Source organism: Myxine glutinosa, chromosome 12 (assembly GCF_964187855.1).
Source record: "Myxine glutinosa chromosome 12, kmMyxGlut1.1, whole genome shotgun sequence".
NCBI lineage: Eukaryota > Metazoa > Chordata > Myxini > Myxiniformes > Myxinidae > Myxine > Myxine glutinosa.
The window spans coordinates 34553087-34576339 of record NC_136272.1 but is presented as its reverse complement, the minus strand read 5'-3'; the positions used below and the strand labels follow the sequence as shown (position 1 = coordinate 34576339).

The window sequence follows — 23253 nt, the reverse complement described above, 5'->3', positions numbered from 1 at the left end:
ACGCACGTCGCCCCGGAGCTTCGCACGGCGGAGTACGTCTTCGTCCGCCACGATGCCCACCGGACACCACTGCGGCCCCCGTACGACGGGCCTTTCCACGTGCTGGAGACCGGGGCGAAGCACTTCACCCTGGACATCGGCGGTACTCCTGACCGCGTTTCGGTAGACCGCCTCAAGCCGGCCCACCTCGACGTGGACCATCCACCGCCAGTGGCCCGACCCCCACGTCGGGGCCGCCCCCCTGCGGGCGGACCCCCGGCACCACCCAGCCCCGCCGCCACGCCGCCCCCCGGTCCTGCACCCATCCCAGGGGCAGCCAGGGGCATCCCACCTGGCATCCCTGCACCCCGGACGCCGCCGATCGCCAGGGGGCGCTTCGGCCGGGTCATTCGTCTGCCCCGCAAACTGGCCCTCCAGGTGCGTGGGAATTCTGGGGGGGCGCGTGTGGCGGACACAAAAGCCCACTGGCGTGGTGACATCATTCCGCGCACCAAGTGGGCGGTGGCCACGCCCGAGGGGTAGGCGTGGCCTCATGATATACACCGGGCGCGCAGCCCGGAGCGCGCCAGTGTTAGTGAGCTCCTGAAATAAAGATGCTTATAAGTTACCGCTTGTCCGCTTCCTCCTTGCTCGCAAGCAGCGCGCGTAACGCCGCGCTTTAATGTCATCAAACAGTCAAACTAGCTGCCGAGTGTCGGACTCACGTGACTGAAATAAGCCTGAGCTTATGCATCATGATGTGCATTTGACTTACATTGCGCCACCGACTATATGCTGAAAAGTCACGAAACGAAGTCAATTTTCACTAAAAAAATATTCCAAATAATCACTTGTGGGAAGACATATTTATCTCCACTTTTCTTCTGTTGTAGCAACGCCAAACGCACAGGAATGTGGCATTTTGGCAGCAATATTGTTGCAGCTTCAGTACATCACATGCGGTAAAACATCAACAAAACTGAACCGTTGTGGTGTTTTGAATGTCGCGGCCGGCTGAGGTAAACAGCGCTGATTTGCCCTCTTTGGTAATGGCGGCTCACTCTTCTAAACGGCACAGGGTCACGTGATAGGTGCGCGCTCTTGTTTATTTATAGAACTCTGTGACCGCGATTAAGATGGAAAGATCACGTGAGGAGCGAAATCAATAACGTGGAGTGGTTGGAGAGTGGAGAGGATTGGTTGAGGACAGAAGGGAGTGGAGGAGTATTGTGGTGATGGTAGGGGCGTACGGCAGAAGCTTCGTACCGTTGACCCCCACGCCTTATAAAGGGAGGAGCGTTTCCCGACTTTCGAGCGGTGTATGCGTAAGGCCATTTGATCCACTGTTTCATAATTTCACGATTGTTTTTTCACAACTACTGCACAAAATGATTTAGTAAACAGCTTTAATAACATTCATTATTTTTAATGTAAGGGAATGAAAAGCAAATGCAGACGGTAGTTGTAAGATGTACGAATGTAAGAGTTAGGTTGTTGCTTGTGTTCGAGCTCCGATCTGTTTCCGTTATGTCACGTGCCTCAGTGACGTTGAACGTAGCACTATCAGGTGAGGATTCATTCACGTATTTAAAATCTTGATTACATGCAGTAACTTCGCAATGTCATGTGTTTGATTTTAGTTTTAATTCGCTGTCTTGTAATTAAATCCATATCATTCATTTCTTCTTTATTCTCTTGAATGAATGAATTATTCATTCATAACTGAATTTCCGATGAAATCTAATCTCATTTTGCTGATGAACCGTGAGCTTGACGATCTCGACTCGTATGATCCGAGGACGTTTTTGTTTTGAATGAACATCTCGTCAGAGGTCCCAGGTTTTGATGAGTTTTCAAGGTCCATCCAATGGTTGGGGGTTGCTGAGGTTGGACGCGTGGACGACGGCAAACGTGAAACTTCGAGTCATAACTGGTGGGGTTCGGGACCTTCGGGGTGCTCTCTGGTGCATTCGCAGCTGCTTTGGGGCACTATTTTATAACACTCGTCCAGTACGTTTTTCATAAAAATAATAATTTATATTGGGGTGTGGTCTGTCAGCAACAAGCTTGCCAAGACAGCCGTTCCGTATCAACCGCTTTGCAAGCCGCATAGTAAGCAATTAAGAGAGGTGCTTTGTTGTGTAAACAAAAACGCAAAAAAAAAAAAAAAAAAAAATTACATTCATAGTGATAGTTGGAAACAAAAATGCAAAAGAAAAAAAAAATGTACACCGTAGTCAGTGGTAGTATCGATATGGTAGCAAAAAGATAAAGTGATAGTATGAAACAAAAATGCAAAAACAAAACAAAAATGGCCACCAAAGTGATAGTCAGAAACAAAAATGCAAAAAATAAACAACAATGGCCACCAATAGTGATAATCGGAAACAAAAATGCAAAAGAAAAAAAAAATGTACACCGTAGTCAGTGGTAGTATCGATATGGTAGCAAAAAGATAAAGTGATAGTATGAAACAAAAATGCAAAAACAAAACAAAAATGGCCACCACAGTGATAGAAACAAAAATGCAAAAAATAAACAACAATGGCCACCAATAGTGATAATCGGAAACAAAAATGCAAAACAAAACAAAAACGGCCACCATAGTTGGAAACAAAAATGCAAAAAATAAACAAAAATGGCCACCATATTGATTGTCGGGAATAAAATATGCAAAAAAAGAAATGGCCACCATATTGATAGTCGGAAACAAAAAAGGAAAAAAAAGAAATGCCCACCATATTGATAGTCGGAAACAAAAATGCCAAAAAAGAAATGGCCACCATATTGATAGTCGGAAACAAAAATGCCAAAAAAGAAATGGTCACCATATTGATAGTCGGAAACAAAAATGCCAAAAAAGAAATGGCGACCATATTGATAGTCGGAAACAAAAAATGCAAAAAAAGAAATGGCCACCATATTGATAGTCGGAAACAAAAATGCAAAAATTAAATGGCCACCATATTGATAGTCGGAAACAAAAATGCAAAAAAATTAATGGCCACCATATTAATATTCGGAAACATAAACAGGAAAAAAGAAATGGCCACCATATTGATAGGCGGAAACAAAAAATGCAAAAAAATAAATGGCCACCATATTGATAGTTGGAAACAAAAATGGGAAAAAATAAATGGCCACCATATTAATAGTCAGAAACCAAAAATGCAAAAAAAGAAATGGCCACCATAATGACACTCGGAAACAAAAATGCAAAACGATGAACAAAAAAGGCCACCATAGTGATAGTTGGGAACAAAAATGCAGTTGTTGGGCTGAAATTCAAACTCAGGCTAGGCAGCCTAGATGTGAGTGTGCATACCTCTAGGAAGTCTAGGTCATCCCTTGCCGATCATACAGTGGTATTAAACCATGCGTTCACTTTTGCAAGATTCGGGAAAGCCTCGTTCTGATTGGCTGTTGCGTGATGTTTACATTTGGCCTGCAAATACCGTATACTGTTCATTGCAAATTGAATGCAGGTTTATCACAGCCTCGGTGAGTCAGCGTGGTTGGAGGTGAAAATACAGGCCAAACCTGCCATATGTGAGTTACTTGGAACCATTGCCACAGGGGAAGGATCGAGTCCGAAAACCGAGAGACCACCCTGGGTGGAAAGCAAAGAAAGACATGGGAAAATGTGGGATGGGTGTACCATAGATGATTGACCTGCAGTAAAATATAGGGGGAAACGGGCTTCAGTGAATCTTGCAGTGCAAACTAGTGGTCCTGGAAGGGCCTCTTGGAATCCCGTGATCGGTGCGGCTCCAGTTGCAAAATGGCAGGAAAGGGGACCGGACATTATGCACCAGATGGTGAGGCAGCCTCCCGGGGTTTTACACCCGGGTTCGAGCCTCTATCTTTGTGGCAGCAAGTCCATGGGAACACCAACTCTAATGGTCCCCTCTAGCAGGCACTGCAGAACCAGGAACGCAACCCGTAAGGTAAAAAGAACCCCCAAAAACCCGCAAACCTTCCATCCGGCAGCCTGCCAATATAACTAATGTTCCACTAAACTAAAGGCTCCTTTAAGGGACAGGTAGTGTTACCGTCCCGGGCAGCTGCGAACAGCTTACAACCTAAAGTGAATGCCAAAGGATGGTGCTGATGATTGATCGTGAATGGTATGACTTGAAATATAGTTTTGCATCTATTCGGTTTATATGACTTCATTTTAGTTTTTGAGAATTAAACTAAAGGCGTCGTGAAAAATATCACCTTTTCTGGCATCATTCATGTAACTTTCTTTTTAGGGCATACAAATGGCTGCTGAAACCTCAACACCAATGCACGTCTACCTCGACTTTGCTGGGGTGTTTGACGGAATAGTTCTTCCTGTGGAATCGGCCATTGTGCTTTTTCTCCTTGAATACTGTGAAAGCCAGAAGGTTGAAGTTATTCTTGTGTATAATGAAAAATTGTGTGAGAGGCCCTCGGGGAACATTGCTGCCGAATGTTATGCAGACGCCTTCGTGAAGGGTGGACAAAACCTGCCTCAGATACCAGATGTCTTTGACACTTCGTCTTTTCCAGATCGGAATTTTATCGCTAATTCTAATATGGAATGTGGCCACATCACGCTTTGGTCATCAACCAGCCACCTGATGGTGCGGCAGATGTCTTTGAAAGACTTGCCAGAGGTCATTGCGTACTGTCGCTTGCCGGCCATCATGGAGTCCCGAAGGGGTACTCTGTGTCGCGCAGGGCTTGCAACCGTGGCACGGCATTTGGTCATACTTGCTTCACAAGAGTCGGAGCAACATGCCTCTTTAAGAAGACTGCTTGGCTTTCGAGGAACTTGTCTCAAAGCATGTGCTGAGGTTAGTCGTTGGGACTTTGGAAGACTGCAAATTTGTAATGATTTGATGTCATTTATGGGTTAAAGGACCATGTGGTTATTGTAAATTGTAGTACAGAGAGAATTTTCTTTGTTTGATCTGTCATTGTGTTGTAGGTGAGTCGATGGACACGACTTTGTGAAGTCACCCTCCCAGAAGCTGTCGGTCAACTTACACAGCCAGGCAAACTGAACACGGTTTCAGATATCCCTGTGGATCTCTTTGAGCTGGAGCAGCTACTGAAGGAGCCGGTGCGGGTGCACAATGATGACAAGTTGCGGCGTCACAAGCTGCAGGTGGCATGCAGTGAGACAGCCGCCGGTATTCAGAATTTCATTGAGGGCGATGTCGAGGAACTAATCTCAAGATTCAGTGATTTGCAAAATGGTGGGAAGACGGAACAAACCCGGAGGAAGCGAGAAGCACCAAGTGTGCGACGTGCTGCGAGAGATGAACTTCCCTCATTGAGGCATGTGTTTGCCGAGGGCCTGGATTTCATGCTCACTGACCTGCTGCTACTGCCCAGCATTCACTTGTTTCTGGTTTGAATGATTCAACTATAAAATTCAACGCTATTTTGCAAATCCATTTTTGTGTAGCAATTTCATCCGTTTGGAATCTGAACTGGGTTTTATGGAGAACAAAATAAGTAAACGTGAGCTGTTGACTCTTGGGTAAAGTTAGTAACTCGATGGAAGTGTGTGTGTGTGTGTGTGTGTGTGTGTGTGTGTGTGTGTGTGTGTGTGTGTGTGTGTGTGTGTGTGTGTGTGTGTGTGTGTGTGTGTGTGTGTGTGTGTGTGTGTGTGTGTGTGTTCAGGTTTTGTTGAAGGGTAGGCTGAGTGATATCTGCATTCAGCTGTCGTTGCTCTGCGCTTGGTATACCCGGGTGAGCAATGTCCCAGGGGTCCGTGAAGCAGCAGCCCGCTCTGGCTGGAGCTTCCTGACACTGAGTCCCATCATTATCGAACCTGATTCCTCGATTGTTAGTGCAGTGAAGACGTGTGATCCGGTGCAGAGCAAGCCTCGGCCAGTCAGCACATCCAAGGAACAACTCGGCTTCAAAGGAGGACCACGGCCTACTTTGGCTAAACTGAAGGTGGAATGTATTGGTGATTATCCACCTGCAACAAAAGTATTTGTTTGTTTTCATTACTCCATGATTTAGAATAACAAACGATGTACAGAACTTCATGTTTTCAAAATGAGGAATCTGCCTGTTTGCTGGAAGCAGAGATATGCTTGATAGCTGATTTATTCAACTTTACGTTGCGTCTATACTCGTCTCATATAATACTCTGATGACCTTTTTTTCTCATTGCACCATCGTAAAAATGTCAAAGTGCACGTGTGTGCCCAGGTATATATTTTTAGGATTCCTGCCCATAATTTGGTTGCATATGTGACCATTAAGTTGCTGTCTTGTAGCTCTGCTACCTACGCAGAAAGACCTTGAGCAACTTGTAACTCATGTGGATTCACTGGCTATCAGCACAGACTATTATCGTTATGTTTTTTGTCTACAGAAAGTGGGCATTGAGCCTTTGGTCACTTCCTACCCTTGCCTTGAATATGACATTCCCTGGGACACTTACCCCATCGCTGTTGATCCGAGTGAAGGTCGGTTATCAAATTTGCTCTTGTTGATCGATACCAAATTTGTGAAATGTTTTTTGTTTGTTGTAGATGGCAATTTTGTTAAAAAGTGGATGCTTGTGTTTTTCCATGATTTAAGGTCTTTGTGAATTGAGCTCTAAACTCGTATTATTGTTACTTACTCATCTACGGTAGGAGAGCTGTCCGCGGGGCGAGCTACACGGAAGCGACAGCAGTTGGCCAGTGTTGCGGCTTGCGTCCAAGCTATAGCAAAGCCTGGCCACGTCATTGTGGATTTCTGCAGTGGTGGGGTGAGTGTTCTAGTTAATTCCATTCGTGTGACGATGGCTGTTAACAGCTGTTTTTCGTGTTGTCCGTCCGTCTGTACATGCGTCCATGATGGGTTTTCTTTACGGCGATAACTTTACAATGGCTGAAGGGATCGAAGTCAAACCTGGTACAAGTATATGTTTAATGATGTAATAAAGTGGGCGGAGGCATATCGGGCGACATCGCGACGTCCAAGAGTGCTGTTCTAGTTAATGATGTCCTTCCCATCTCCTTTATTCATCTGTTTTTGCACAATTTTCTGCATCGGTCACAACATCAGCGAATTGTGCACTTTGCCCTCAGACATCGGACAGCGACTAATACCTTTTGAAATGTTCCGGTCCGTGTCAAAGCAAATACTGTTAGACCTCGGTTTATGTCAGGGATGCTTTCATGAAAAGTGCGATGAATATCAAAACCATGAAAATTGAAGCAGTTTATCTCATAATAATGAATGGAATAATGCCAGGTAATGCGTTCCACACGTCACCATTTCACTTTTTACCTATGATATTACCTTTTTTTTTGGTCAATGACACATATAAAATACACATATAAATAAAATAGAATTACCAGGCATAATGTAGTTGAATAAAAAAACGTATTATGTGGAAATGGAGGAGGAGGGTGAAGAGGTAGGAGCAGGATCGTCAATTGCCAGTTCTTCTTCGAAAGAGGTCTTCAAAAAGGCGTCGAGCGGGCTTTACTTTCTCTTGCTTGTTTTTTGGCTCGATATATTTATTTGTGGCAAGAGATGCTACACTGCAACATCCTTGCTACCTTTGCTGACCTATCAAGGTAATCCAGGCCTTGCGGTTACTCTTCCAGATGACAGGTAGACTGGACTTCACGATCCCCTTCATTGTCTTCGGGTTCTCGCTCTGATACACGAGCAAGAGCTTCGGCTTGCAATCCCCTTCTGCGTTTCGACCCAACAGAAGCGTCAAACTATCTTTGGAGACCTTGAAACCAGCGGCTGTGTTCTCGTCACGGACGATGAAGGTACGAGATGGCATTGGCTTCCGCAACAGACCTGTTTTGTCCACGTTAAAAAACGTGTTTGAGAGAGTACCCGCCACCTTCAATGACATTGTATAGCCTTTTCCAGGAACGATTCGGCAGTATTCTTGCTGACATCAGCGGCTTCACCCGAAAAGCGGATGCTATGGAGATTGTGCCTCATCTGGAAGTGGTCGAACCAGCCACGACTTGCAAATAACTTCTTCTTGGCAGCACTCTCACCCTCCTTCTTGATGTCATTGAAGAGACTCTTTGCCTTCTCCATTATAATGAGCTGGCTAACTGTCGTGTTGGACTTGTTCAGATCGTCGATCCACATGGCCAGCTAACATTCCATATCCTTACATACTTCGCTTTGTAGTTTCGTTATCTGCTTTGATGATAACGGTGTTGCACATTTTGCACTTTCTTGAATGACACCAGTATTTTATATATGGAACGCACTGTAGTCGGAGGCAAATTTGACGAGCCGGCAACATTGACAGCACGTTCTCCAGCATCTATTTGACGAATAACCTCTCATTTCACCTTTAAGGTAACACTTTTACGCTGCCTTTTCGCCACAGATACATTATTGTCACTTAAAACATGCTTAGAAGGCATGATTAAGGATCACAAGGTAGTCTGCATGCCATGAGAGCGAAACGAAGATGGCGATGGAGGTTTTCATTGACGTAAGTGCGTGGCATGAGCAGTGGGCGTGGTGATCGCGGCTTGGTTCTCAGTGGGGAAATCCCCGGAGTTATGAAGGCAAAATAAATACAATGAAAGATCGAATTAAAAGAACGATTAACATAACGGGAGGATTAGAATGAGTAAAGCAATGGGGCAAGTGAATTACAAGTTCATGAGAGAATTGGAAAATGTTTTCAGTCGCAACAAAGCAAAGTTTGATGAAACCAAAAAGCAATGCTTGCTTTTACGAGTGAGTGGAGTACAAAGTTGAAGTTGGAAGAGGGGGGCCAGGGGAGGGAGAGCAAAGATGGGACGGAGTTGGGAGGAGGAGGGTGTGGACTTTCTGGGGGAGGTGTTTGAGGAGTTGTGGGGGGGGGGGGGGAGGGGGGAGGATGGGGTTTGAAGGCTTGGAGTGGGGAGGCGATTGATGCCTTTAGGGTATGGAGTGGAAGGGTGAGGACTTTGGATTGGGAGGTGGAGCCTGAGGACTTGGTGTTTAAGAAGAGGTAGGAGGAGAGTTAAGGGCCTTAAGTCACGTCTTACATTGTGCGGATGCTGCACGTATCCCTGCTGGTATATTCGATTCTCCACCAGTCTGTCTGTCACTCTGTCCATCCAGGGAGGAGCTTGGCTGCCCCACAATTGTCAGTGACACAAAATACTGAGATAGTTGTTTATTGATGAGTAATCATAAAGAGGTTCCAAGTAAGACCACTTCAAACTTGCTGATTGTGGTGACACAGTATTAAATATTGTAATGATCAATGTAAGAGTGCTCTTTTACTTTCATGAGCAGGAGGGAGGACAGAGAGTTGGGGTTTGGAGTGGGGGGAGAGGAGGATTGCAAAGATGGATTGAGTTGGGAGGGGAGGTTGAGGAATTTTTTTTGAGGTTGGTTAGGGGTAAGAGTTGTGGTGAGGAGATTTGCAGGCTTGGAGTGGGGAGGGGGATTGAAGCCTTTGGTTGGGAGGAGGTGGTTGAGGACTTGGGGTTTGGGAAGAGTGTGGGAGGGGGGGGGGGGGGCGGTGTTAAAAGCTTGGGGTTTGTGGGAGTTGAGGACTTGAAGTCACAATTGACATTGCACTGATGTTCTGCGGGTCCCTGCTAGTTACTCAATATTCCATAACTAATCCACATGCAGATAGTTATCCCAATGGGAACCTAAGTTTGAACATACATGGTCAGTCTAATTATTTTTTAAATCTGTTTATAAATCGAGTCATTTTTAAATGAAGATTTTTGTCATGGTTTTAAGAATATGTCAACTGACCAGTTCACAACCTTTAATTGTCAGTGCTGCTTACATTTACACATCCGAAATCTTGTTTTTCAGGGTCATCTCGGAATACTGTTGGCCTACATGCTGCCGGAGTGCAGGGTAAGTGTGTGTTGTGTTTTCTCTCGTTCGTTTGTGTTCTGTGGTTGTCTTAACATAAAAGTAATTTTATCTTGCAGACTATGTGTGTGTTACGTGCGAATGTGATCTTGTGTGCATTATATGTTAGGTTTTGATGGTGGAAAATAAAGAAGCTTCGTTGGAGAGAGCAGTTGGACGCTGCCGGCAGCTTGGCCTAACAAACGTGGAAATGTTCCAGGCTAACCTGGATTACTTCATCGGCCCCTTTGACATTGGCGTGCGTTATATGAGGGTGCAAAACCTCACTTTGCATTCCGTGAAGTCTTTCCGTCTTGCACGACTTTCATGGCTTCGTTCATCCTTAAAACAATCTGCTCTGTCTTTCTTCACTGTGTCTCTCGAATGCATCTTCAGTCTTCCTCTATTTGTCAAATCTTGCCTACCATCCATACCATCATATTTGTCAAATATTGCATACCAATATTGCATATATTGCATCATACCATGTCAAATATTGCATATTATTGCATAAGTAAGCATCGCTATGTGTGGTACCTTCTCTGTACCTATTCTTTACACATGTCTGAACCATCACAGCCATCTTGAATCTTTTGTAATTTCATCATCTTCTTGCACAAGCCGTTTTCTTGTCACTTAATTTTTGTAAAATTTTAAAACTCTGAGTGTTACCTTCAATCACCTTATTTCTGCATTCATTATTTTCAATATGTTGATGTGTATAATTTTTTTTGTTGTTTACAGTGTTAAGGCTCGTGGAGGAGCTAGAATACAGAATGTAACAGAACAAAAAGTGGGTGAGGGAGGGAGGGGTTGACACAAACAGCAGGGTTGAGGGACAAAACAGGAGGAGACTTGGAGAGGTAAGGTACTTGAATGAAGAATGAGAGCAAGGAGAGAACACAGGGGGTGAATAAAGTTGATACAGCCACAAACTCTCAATCCCAGAAGTGGAAGGAGGGACACTTTGTAGGATAAAGAAAGTGGAAAGAGGCACGTGTTTTGTCCCAGGGATAGAATTGGCACACCCACTAACTGAGACCTTGGGGAGTAGGTCAGATACTCCCAGGGACACAAATTTGACAATACACCATGACAAGGTATGGTAAAACACAGAAAATTGGAGTAAGGTACAACCAACAACAGCGATGAAATAATGACAGAAAGACATGACGGATCTGGTCTGGAAAGCTTAGCTTTGATGAACGACAAGGAAACACGTGTGTGAGTCAACGAGCAACATGCACAGACCTGGAACTGGAAGTCGAAAATCAAGTCGGAAGTCAAAAGCGATGGTATCAGTGCGATAAACTTCTCTCATTTAAATTGTTTGGATAAAAAAAAAAAAAATGTCCTCAGCCTTCCAAATGCAGTAGATGCTCGTCTGATTCTTGTTTTTATGTCGTATCCATATTTTGTCTGTGCTGGGTAAATGTGTGGTCATTGGCAGCCAAGAGACAACAGCTGGATAAATGTGGGCTTATTCGACACAAACAGCAGGTAGAACAGCAATATCAAGCTGTACATCACACTTTCCACCACTCGTTATACAAACACACTTTGGATACAGACAAGCTCAATCCGTCAATTCCCACAGTCATTTGAGTTGCAAGTCAAGTCTTACAATTGGATTTCCTTACTCCAGCACAATGTCTCAATGCACCTGCACCCCGACCTTGAAACTATTCTCAACAGGAGACGTAGATATCGAGATGGGATCCACCACCTGCGGAGTACCTCAATTTCTACCAACCGTATAAGGCCTCTAAAGGTGCATCTGTCTGACCAGTGTTCTCTGTTAGATTACCTGGAGCCATCTCACTTTGGGTAACAGATGCAGAAGACAGCAATGGTTGGGGCCCAGATGGTTTACCTTCAGTAATCTAGACTAGTACTTTAACTGGTCGGTATGACAGTGTATTTCCCGATCTTCACATCCACCACAGAACTCTCCAGTCCTGTTTGAGGGATGAACATCCCAAGCTTCCAGTTGTTCTTGCCCTGGAGTTTTTTTTTTGCCAACACCAGATGCTTCACGCAGGGGCGTCCGATACGTTGCATTGATTAATTATAGCCTCTGCAGGTTCAGCTTAATTATTCATGCCCAGCCTTGAACACAGTCTCCTCTTTAGCGGTTGTGCTGGTATGTTCTGTTCTGATAGGTTAGGAGCAAATAGTCTAGCCTTTTATGCACATTTGTCGATTCTTAGTCAGAAGCCTTCATTGAATCCTCTGTAAAAAAAAAAAAAAAAAAAAAAAAAAAAAAATTACATTCATCCGGCGAAGCTCTTTCTTGTTACCAACGACAGGCAGAACAAGACAACTGAGTAACATAATGAGATTTCCCCTTTAAGAGGTCTAACTCGTTTGTTCGTATGTAGCATGTGGCACCGGGGTTGCATGAGCTCTTGCAGGGGTGTGGCGATGCCACCGATGCACACACATTGATGCCTCGCCCTGCCTGTGATACACCTCAGTCGCGATAGACAGCTCGGAGGAGAGTGCGTGTACTTCCTGGCTATCTTGGCAACCCAGAGGTCTAATTAACGAAACAACTTGTTCACAAAGTGAAACTTCTCTCTGCAGAAGTTTCACAAATATCTATCGTGTGATTCTTTTTTTTTTTTCTTTTTTTTTTTCCACTTCTTGAAACTTTAAAATCAACTTTAGAATGTTCAAAATGTACTGGTATTGTATGAATAGATGAAATCTGTTGTGTCTGAATGTTTGTTTTATGTGACAGGTGGCGATACATGCATGTGGAGTTGCCACAGACATGGTGTTGCAGCGCTGCGTCAGTGTTGCTGCAGCGTTTGTGCTTTGTCCCTGCTGTTACGGCTTTGTGCAAAATACCGACAAAATTGCCTTTCCTTGCAGGTGAGATACCCGAAGCTGAAGTTGTGTGCAATAATTCATTTTTCACGATGAACTACATTCGTGCTAATATCTCATTACTGCGTTCTTGTAAAACCCTCAATTATTTATACAGCAATACATTTTCATATAAATGAACACTTAGGAAAGCTCAAGATGTTTGACTAGTCTGGCCCTTTATATTGTGTTGTTCAAGATTGGTTTATTGAACCTTCTGCAAATTATGAATAAACAATGTAGCTTTGAATTACTAGATTGCTTTGGCCTATTTTTTTGTATGGTCAAGAGCTGGTTATCTTATTGTGCATTTATCTCTTGTTTTATCTCTTGTTTTGCAGTGACAGGTTCCGCAGGTCTTTGTCAAATAAGGTAGGTTTGTTATCAAGACTTATTTTATTACTGCCCATCTTCTGGACCCACTGAAACTTATATATGTGCAAGAACAATTTTTCTCAAAGGATATGTGCTAGATCCGAAAGCATTGGTATCCTCCCTATCTGCTGGAGTATCTTGATTTTCTTTAACGTGAGGGTGAACTTTCTTTTCCTTTACAGATTCCTCATTGATAGACAGTATTGCACACTTTACTCGCTCCAGTAAATGCTTTATCTATTGTTCGATCCAATTTGGCCACGACTTTGTCAAGTCGTGTGGAATGTTCATGTTCAATGTGGAATTAGCTTTACCCCCATTGTGGATGTTATCAAGTACAGGTGTGATCAAGCCATGGATCCATCACGGCTGATCCATTTGTTGGGGAACGTTGAATCTAGGAATTCATGGAAGAAAATCAAAACACAAAAACTAATATTAATTAAAAGAGAAGGCAGACATGCTGACACATATACTGTACTAAGTAAGGAAATAACTGCACTATAATAAACATTATTAACCCTAGGAACCATTTCCTCTGCAATATATACATATACAGTCGGACCCCGCTATTTGCGGTTCCGCTATTCACGGAATCCGAATATTCACGGTTGATAAAATGCAACATGTTTCTCTATTCGCAGAAAGATGTCCTGCATATTCGTGGTTTTTTTTTCTTTTCGCGGTTGTGTTTTTTTCCCCCCCAATTCGCGGCAATGTTCTGTGAATTCGCGGTTTTTCAAGGGCGCAAAAAAATTTTCAATATGTAATGAATATGAATTTGGCAAGATGGCGACGGCCGACGAAAGGCCTGCGCGTCGAAGGCGCCCAGAGCCATGGGGCGAGTCTTGAGGATGGCTCTCTCTTTTTGTCTCAACGTTTCCTCTCTTTCTTATCCCCGGGAAGGACAGCACAGCTAAACAGCGCCTCTCAGAGCCCATCAGTCCAAGCAACTAAAACGCTTCTTCTCTTCAGAAAACAAAATAATGGCTGTCTGCTTCACTGCCACTCGCTCTCCCTTCCTCAGCTCCGAGAGCCAATGGCGAAGCTTCTTGCTGCCCCTGTGCTCTCCCTCACTGGACCAATCACGTCACTTGGGAGGCGTGGCCTGCCGGTCCTGTTCCTCATGGCCCTAGCACGGTCGCTCCACCTCTGCTGGTGGGTCCCTTTTTCCATATATGTCCATGGAGCGGGCTTAGCCTGGCTGGAAATTCATGGAGCGTAATTTGGCCGGCCGAGTTGGCAAAAACTTTAGGGAAGACTACAGAGGGTTTGACGCACAGGGGAAAACTAACCTTTAACCCCTATTACTAATTAAGACGGCATCATCCCCTGTATGATGTACATTTAAACAACCTTAGGCTACATATTCCTTGCTTATTAGTCCCCTACCGGTGTACACCGGAGGGGACTATAGGTTTGCACGCCGTCCCTCTGTCTGTCCGTCTGTCAGTCTGTCCGTCCGTCAGTCTCTCCGTCCTTCAGTCCGTCACGCAAAGAACAGTTTTCCGGACTTTTTTTCTAAACGCTTAATGCTAATGATTTCTAACTTGGCACATGGCTTCTTCATGATAAGTTACAGATCGAGTTCGAACTTCACGACGTTTCGATCATTTTTGACAGAGTTATGGCACTTTGAACTTTGGGAATTCTGATAATTCTGATGATCCTTAACTCAGTGCCATTTTAAGTTTTAATTTCCTTTAAAAACCTATTTCTCTGCAATAATAGGACCGATTGCGATCAAATTTTCACCGTAGGGGGGACTCGGTCTGTAGAATATTTTAATGGTAATTATGACGTCACAGGTCACGTGGTTTGGCCGCCATATTGTTTTTCGTGAAAACACGAAAACCCCTTTTTCTCTGCAACGGCTGAACAGATCGAGGCCAAACTTTGCAGGCAGAATCGCATACCCATGACGAACAAAAAAGTCAGCGAACATGACGTCATGCATCACATGGTTTCAGAGTTATGACGTTTTTAAGCATGAACCTTTAAAACCGAGCTCCTCCGTCATTTTTTATCCAATCGAGGGAAAACTTCACAGATCTGTTCAGCATGTCAGTCTACTAAAATGTCCTTTTGGAATTTGCGATAGGGCACGTGGTTTGGCAGATATCGTTAATTAAACGAAAATATTTTTTAAATGGATATCTCTTGTTTATTCTCGAGTTCTCCTCAAGCCGCACTGCGCGTCCTCAGCCTCGTCTCGCGAACGTCAACAGCGCGACACAGTGCGCGCTTTCGGGAGGGGCGGAGCCAAGCCGAGAAACATTTATATACACATCGATCATTGATCGTGAACCGGAAAATATAATAAATTACTGATATTTAGCGACTCAAAAGGTTCTTTATCAACAACTTATTTTGTCGTGCTTCTGCTGACCTGTCTGCAAGGTGTATAAATCGAAGTCCCGAGTGCGAATCACAGTTGAGCCCGTCCTGAGGTATTTAGCGATTGGGAACGATTCAGAACCTGTGGGTAAATAACCCTTGGTAATTTCCCCAACAGTTTTCCGGACGACAGTCTGCCGGTAGGGGACATGCATTGCAGCGCAATACTCAGAATGCTTGTTTACATCGAAATGTTCCTACACGTTACACGGTCCATACTATTTCCTATACAATTCTACCTTTCCTACGGTTATTATTTATCTATCCCCCATAAACGCAACAATATATATATATATATAAATAAAATATGTATACTCTCAGACCCCACCATTCATGGGAGATATGTTCCTGGAAAATGCCACGAATGCAGGGGCAATTTTTCAATAGGAAAAAGGGGGTTTGGTTCCCGCAGGTTCGTGATTCATGAAAAATTCATTCACAACATAGTTATCATTCACCCAGGCTTTGTTCCATCACTCTTCTGTTATTTCACATGTCATTATATCCATTGGGTTCCTTACCGGCAAGAGAGAAAGCTGCCTTCTTCACTTCACCCTGCCCCCACTAACTTGCTCGTTGTCTGTCCTCACCCCCTTTTTACTTACACAAGTTTGATCTACTCTAATTTATTCATTATTTGATTTTAAAAGCACGTTTTACAACGTTTTATGAAAAAAATGGGGTTCAATTTGTGTCCGGGAACCAATTAATCACTTAGTACATGTACAGTATTTAAAGGGGATTTATTGATCCGGTTTACGAACATCCAGGTTATGAACACATTTTCAGGAACATGTTGTGTTTGTAAACCGGGGACTCTCAGTATTGTATTGATTTTGTCCATTTTTATTTTTCTGTATAGAAAATCCCAGTTTCGGCTAAGGCAAGTTCTCTGCTGTGGATAATAAATTATCTACCGATGCCCTTTGTGGTTCACGGTTTCGTGTGCTTATGAGATTAATCCTTCTCCACATGTGATTTATGTGTAGGTTCATTGACCCTTAAATCGCTGTTTAAAACAAAACAAAAACTATTACACAGAAGGGAACTGTTTATTTTCATTTGGTAGTTTTAGAACCATTGCATTTACTATTCTCCATGTTATCAAAATGGTACAATGTGCCACAACCTTGTGATTGCTCAATATTTATACTTTTTGCCAACACTCATCTTGGCCCCTTAACCCACTCAAATATAAATTGCATTTGTACCCATAACCTCCCACAAGGTTCACTTTTTAAATACCTTCTTTTATGGATGGTGAGCCAATGAGAAGGTCTCCCTATGGCTGAAATTTGTATAAAGTGTTTCTTTTCACAAAGACTTTGACCTGTTTGACTTTGTTTTTCTCACTATGGTTTTCCTGTAATTGTAAAATGCATCTTCCCTTAATTGTACAATTATTTGTTCATTTATTTTTTAACTTCTTCCTGTTTACACAAATCTACAGGAGCACATGATATTGTGTCGTTTTGCTGATCAAACGGCTGTTCACCTCCCCGAGGATCGGAAGCATATTGGTAAGTAGTCCCATTGTCATGTTTTACAACCTTGTTACTTCTTACTTCCACATTGCGACATATTCAAATAGTTAAATGAACATAAGGGTATAGCATTCCACTTCAGCTGTTTTATCATGGCATTCTGCAAGGAAAGGAGGGGAAGGCACGGCAGACGACAGGTTGAGCGGAAATCCCCGGTAGGCTGTGGGTTGTGGAGGGTAAGGCACAACGGGTTGAGGGGAAAGTTGTGTTCAGCTTCGATCGATCCTGCTTTGGCAATGGGCCCAGATGGCATCTGTGCTCATGTTCTCAAATCCTGTTATGGCTGTTCTCCCTGTCTGCGCTCTTCAGTCTGTCCTTTGGCTGCATCCTGTCTGCCTAGAAGTCAGCGAACATCATTCCCATTCAAAAGATGGGTGCCAAATTGATTGTATAAATCACAGACCAGTAAGCTAGGCAAAGTCATGGAATCCAGCATTGCTGCTGAAGTAAAGTTATTTTGCTTTTCAAATAATCTGATCTAGTTTGGACTCCGGCTGATAAATAGAATTTGACTTTCAACCCTGGCAAATTTCACATTCTTGCCATGTCGCTCAAGAAGGATTGTCAAATGAACCCACCTTATCTCGTTCCATTGTCAGCTACTGGAGGAGGTTTAGTCTCTTGAACTTCTGGACCTGACAATAATTAGCTATGATCAATCCTGAACTGACCATAGAGTCACGGAAGCATTCCAAAACAGCCGCAGACTGGGCATCCTCTGTGGATCCAAGTCTTTACTTGGAAAATCAGAGATAGACTGTCTAAAAGGCCTTTGTATGCAGCTCAAATATAGTACTGCTCTCTACTATGCACTTGCACCCACCACTACACCCGGTTCTCCTGGATTCTATGGAATCTAAATCTCTCAATTAATGGAATGTCCTGTGAAGAGGACAAAGCACAGGGTCTGTTGCTCTCACATCACAGATAGGTTGGTGGTCTCTGTTTTCTACCATCTATTCTACAATATTGCTCTCCCTGCTCTCTCAGTCCTCCGAACCTCACTAATTACTCCAGGATGTGTGATCTTCCAGTTGTTCACTTGTTACACTTCCAAAATCCAGCCTGACTACAGGCCTCAACTCTTTATTCTTCACTTCTCCCTTCTATGAAACCACCATCCAGAAGCTATTCTGTCTCCCCTCCAGGACTTCAAGCGGGCAGTGCACCACTACCACGTGTCATCCCCTATTCTGACCCATGATCTTTATTACCCCCATTAACCTTCCTAACTCAACCATTTTACTTGATAGTTTGTCTTTCCTCCCCATCCCTTTCCTCCCTCTCCTCTTTTTCTGTTCATTAATTTCCTTGATGTTTGTCCCACTGTCAGTTTGTACCTTCCTCTTCGATGAGCCTCCATCCTGTAAGAAAAAAAAGGAAAAAAAAGGGACTATAATCCCAAGTGTAGTATATATATACAGGGTAAGCCAGAAATATGGTTATTTTTAACACTCGTGTAAAGGTAATAAAAAGTTGTATTTCAAAACAAATTGTTACAAGAAAGTGAAGTACATAACTGGCCATTTATTTGTGGAAAAGAACATCGAGGAGATGCGCACCATTTCGTCTGACACATTCCTCCAATCTTGGATGCTAATCATTCATGACGTTCTGCAACATGGCCACGTCAATATCATTGATTTCGCGTCTGATTTTTTTCTTAAGCTCATGAAGAGTTTGTGGACGGTTAACATACACTTTGTCCCTTAGATATGACCACAATAAATAATCACATGCAGTCAAATCGGGTGACCTCGCTGGCCATGGAACAAATTGTTAGCAATGTTTTGGTTTTCATTTCTGTCCATAAATGAAAGCATTCCCTCACAAAAATTATTGCGGGCAATATCCTCATCTTGGCTTAATTTGTGGACAGTTTGAATTTTATAGGGATAAAAGTTTAAATCCTTATGCAATATGCGGTGTAGTGACCTGTGAGAAATTCTTAAGGCTGATGCATGCTTTCGGCTGGAGCGATGCGGACTTCTCAAAACAGACTCCCTTACACGCTCAATGTTTTGTGCACGTTCGAAGTGCACCCTTACACGCTCAAAGTTCTCAGATCCGGATTGGGATCCTCACCAAAATCTAATCATTTCGTCCTTGTCACACACCCAATATGTCCACCAAATGTCGTCCGAATTCGTCCACAACTTTTTGAGATATCTTGTTCACAAACAGACAGGGGTGAAAACATAACCTCCAATCCACCTTTGGTGGCGGAGGTAAAAAGGGAGAATGAACGAATGGATATAAACTTGTCAAAGTCCATAACATAGGTGATGTATTGTTCAAACTTCGGACATGCAGTCAATTGGCAATCATGTAAACAATTTGCTGAAAAGAACCCGACATGAAGATTTAAATCAGATATGAAGCTATGTATCAGATGTGAAGCTTATGGCCAAGTTTCATCAAGATCGTGGTTCAAGTGATAATCACTGAAGTGTTTACAGACTCACTCACTTATTCACGCATTGACTGACTGACTTACCTACGAACACTGCTTGATCGCATAAGCTCACTGGATTAAAAGACCAGGTGAGCTAATAATAAATACATTTTCCTCTCCCAAGTGTTGGTGGAAGTATTTTCCAAATCTTTATTTTTTCTGAAAACATCAGGAAAACTAGAACGCCACTCAGTAGAGCGCATACTCCCGCCGTGGGTGGCCGCTGCTGAGCCCTATCTTCCAATGGTAAAAAATCTTTCAAAAAATTCCTGGATCCGGAATAATATCCTGAGCTTCACCAAAAACTAATCAATTCTTCCTTATCCCAAGGGCAATCATCCCACCAACTTTCATCCAAATCCGTTCAGAACTTTTCCAGATATCTTGTACACACACACACACACACACACACACACACACACACACACACACACACACACACACACACACACACACACACACACACACATACACATACACATACACACACACACGATCGAATGCATTACTCCCCGGCGGGAGTAATTAAGATCACTTTCGAAATGGTGAGTGGATTGCTTGTTATTTCACAGGACAGAGCTGCATGTCGTTGGTGGATCTGGATCGAGCCTGGGCTGTAACTGAGCATGTGGATTACTCTGTGTGCATCACCCGCATGCAGCCTGAATCCTGCTCACCCAAGAACAACCTCATTCTTGGTGTTCCGCCAACGTGGCCAGCCCCACCATGGCGTGGCTGCTCCCGGATTGCTGATGGTCCTTTTTCAACCTGAAATCCCTGGACTTAGTTAGTCAATTGAAATCCCTAGACTTAGTTGGTCAACCTGAAATCCCTGGACTTAGTTGGTCAACCTGAAATCCCTGGACTTAGTTGGTCAACCTGAAATCCCTGGACTTAGTTGGTCAACCTGATATCCCTGGACTTAGTTGGTCAACCTGAAATCCCTGGACTTAGTTGGTCAACCTGAAATCCCTGGACTTAGTTGGTCAATTGAAATCCCTGGAATTAGTTGGTCAACTGAAATCCCTATAATTAGTTGGTCAACTGAAATACCTGGACATAGTTGGTCAACTGAATTCCCTGGACTTAGTTGGTCAACTGAAATCCCTGGACTTAGTTGGTCAACTGAAATCCCTGGACTTAGTTGGTCAACTGAAATCCCTGGACTTAGTTGGTCAACTGAAATCCCTGGACTTAGTTGGTCAACCTGAAATCCCTGGACTTAGTTGGTCAACTGAAATCCCTGGAATTAGTTGGTCAACTGAAATCCCTATAATTAGTTGGTCAACTGAAATACCTGGACTTAGTTGGTCAACTGAAATCCCTGGACTTAGTTGGTCAACTGAAATCCCTGGACTTAGTTGGTCAACTGAAATCCCTGGACTTAGTTGGTCAACTGAAATCCCTGGACTTAGTTGGTCAACTGAAATCCCTGGACTTAGTTGGTCAACCTGAAATCCCTGGACTTAGTTGGTCAACTGAAATCCCTATAATTAGTTGGTCAACTGAAATCCCTCGAATTAGTTGGTCAACTGAAATCCCTGGACTTAGTTGGTCAACTGAAATCCCTGGACTTAGTTGGTCAACTGAAATCCCTATAATTAGTTGTTCAACTGAAATCCCTCAAATTAGTTGGTCAACTGAAATCCCTGGACTTAGTTGGTCAACTGAAATCCCTGGACTTAGTTGGTCAACTGAAATCCCTGGACTTAGTTGGTCAACTGAAATCCCTGGACTTAGTTGGTCAACTGAAATCCCTGGACTTAGTTGGTCAACTGAAATCCCTGGACTTAGTTGGTCAACTGAAATCCCTGGACTTAGTTGGTCAACTGAAATCCCTGGACATAGTTGGTCAACTGAAATCCCTGGACATAGTTGGTCAACTGAAATCCCTGGACTTAGTTGGTCAACTGAAATCCCTGGACTTAGTTGGTCAACTGAAATCCCTGGACTTAGTTGGTCAACTGAAATCCCTGGACTTAGTTGGTCAACTGAAATCCCTGGACTTAGTTGGTCAACTGAAATCCCTATAATTAGTTGGTCAACTGAAATCCCTCGAATTAGTTGGTCAACTGAAATCCCTGGACTTAGTTGGTCAACTGAAATCCCTGGACTTAGTTGGTCAACTGAAATCCCTGGACTTAGTTGGTCCACTGAAATCTCTGGACTTAGTTGGTCAACTGAAATCCCTGGACCTAGTTGGTCAACTGAAATCCCTGGACTTAGTTGGTCAACTGAAATCCCTGGACTTAGTTGGTCAACTGAAATCCCTGGACTTACTTGGTCAACTGAAATCCCTGGACTCAGTTGATCAACTGAAATCCCTGGACTTAGTTGGTCAACTGAAATCCCTGGACTTAGTTGGTCAACTGAAATCCCTGGACTTAGTTGGTCAACTGAAATCCCTGGACTTAGTTGGTCAACTGAAATCCCTGGACTTAGTTGGTCAACTGAAATCCCTGGACTTAGTTGGTCAACTGAAATCCCTGGACTTAGTTGGTCAACTGAAATCCCTGGACTTAGTTGGTCAACTGAAATCCCTATAATTAGTTGGTCAACTGAAATCCCTCGAATTAGTTGGTCAACTGAAATCCCTGGACTTAGTTGGTCAACTGAAATCCCTGGACTTAGTTGGTCAACTGAAATCCCTGGACTTAGTTGGTCCACTGAAATCTCTGGACTTAGTTGGTCAACTGAAATCCCTGGACCTAGTTGGTCAACTGAAATCCCTGGACTTAGTTGGTCAACTGAAATCCCTGGACTTAGTTGGTCAACTGAAATCCCTGGACTTACTTGGTCAACTGAAATCCCTGGACTCAGTTGATCAACTGAAATCCCTGGACTTAGTTGGTCAACTGAAATCCCTGGACTTAGTTGGTCAACTGAAATCCCTGGACTTAGTTGGTCAACTGAAATCCCTGGACTTAGTTGGTCAACTGAAATCCCTGGACTTAGTTGGTCAACTGAAATCCCTGGACTTAGTTGGTCAACTGAAATCCCTGGACTTAGTTGGTCAACTGAAATCCCTGGACTTAGTTGGTCAACTGAAATCCCTGGACTTAGTTGGTCAACTGAAATCCCTGGACTTAGCTGGGGAGCAGTGATGAAATTGTGTACGATGGCTTTTAAAAATTGTATATTGACGTGATGCACTGTCACGGTTATTTTTTTATTTCTTAATTCAAAAACACACTTTGTCATTATTTGTATTGCTACCTTGTGTCAAAGATGATCAGGACAAGTAGCAAGTTGTATGTGTGCATTGGCAAATAAGAAATGTAGATGTGTCTTGGTCTATTTTGCATTTTTCACTTTGTGTGACTCTATGAATGACCCATGTACATCGTAATGCTTCCTTTCTTTTATTTTAGGACAAAAAAGAAATAAAAGAGCATGTGGACTCGACTGAAATTGAGTCTTGTGGGTAAAAAAAAAAAGCAGGCTGTCTTGCCATACTCTCGATGTACAATTTCACTCCCATTGGCAATTTTCAATGGTCAACATCGTGTTTGAACATAAAATAATGTCGAAACGTCTTTATGAATCTTGACTGATATAAGTGTGGGATTAAAATGAAATGGGATTTCTATGCAGGTAAATGGACAACTGATGGACAGTAATGAAATAGGTTACGTAAGCAGGATAAGAGACAAAAAAGTTGTGGAGGTGAGCTGCATGCCTGGATTTTGTGATTGGAGGTTGTTGTGAGAAACATTTGATCTAGAAGGATGAGCAAGAGGAGGAGAAGTACAGGAAAACGGAGAGCAGCAGGCCCTGTCTTTCCTTGTGTGAGATGGC

The 23253-nt window shown here is 43.3% G+C and overlaps 1 protein-coding gene across 6 annotated transcripts; it reads left to right on the top strand.

Annotated features, from left to right (window-relative positions):
- Positions 1-1492: 1492 nt before the first annotated feature.
- On the top strand, positions 1493-22860 carry GSTCD (glutathione S-transferase C-terminal domain containing). 6 transcript variants are annotated; one of them, XR_013621084.1, is made up of 13 exons: positions 1698-1912; positions 4236-4802; positions 4937-5362; positions 5638-5916; positions 6344-6437; positions 6609-6724; positions 9772-9816; positions 9944-10072; positions 12557-12690; positions 13026-13056; positions 16907-16976; positions 20028-21275; positions 21898-22860. XR_013621084.1 is itself a non-coding variant. In XM_078766727.1 (12 exons), the coding sequence occupies exons 2-12, from the start codon at positions 4245-4247 to the stop codon at positions 20225-20227; spliced, it is 2082 nt and encodes a 693-aa protein (XP_078622853.1). In that variant the 5' UTR covers positions 1493-1546; positions 4236-4244; the 3' UTR covers positions 20228-22860. The 6 variants fall into 6 exon arrangements, 4 of the variants coding, with proteins under 4 accessions (XP_078622853.1, XP_078622852.1, XP_078622854.1 ...); XR_013621083.1 differs by lacking the exon at positions 1698-1912 and adding exons at positions 3644-3926; positions 14087-14217 and having other exon boundaries at positions 20028-22860; XM_078766727.1 differs by lacking the exon at positions 1698-1912 and adding an exon at positions 1493-1546 and having other exon boundaries at positions 20028-22860.
- The last annotated feature ends 393 nt before the right edge of the window (positions 22861-23253 follow it).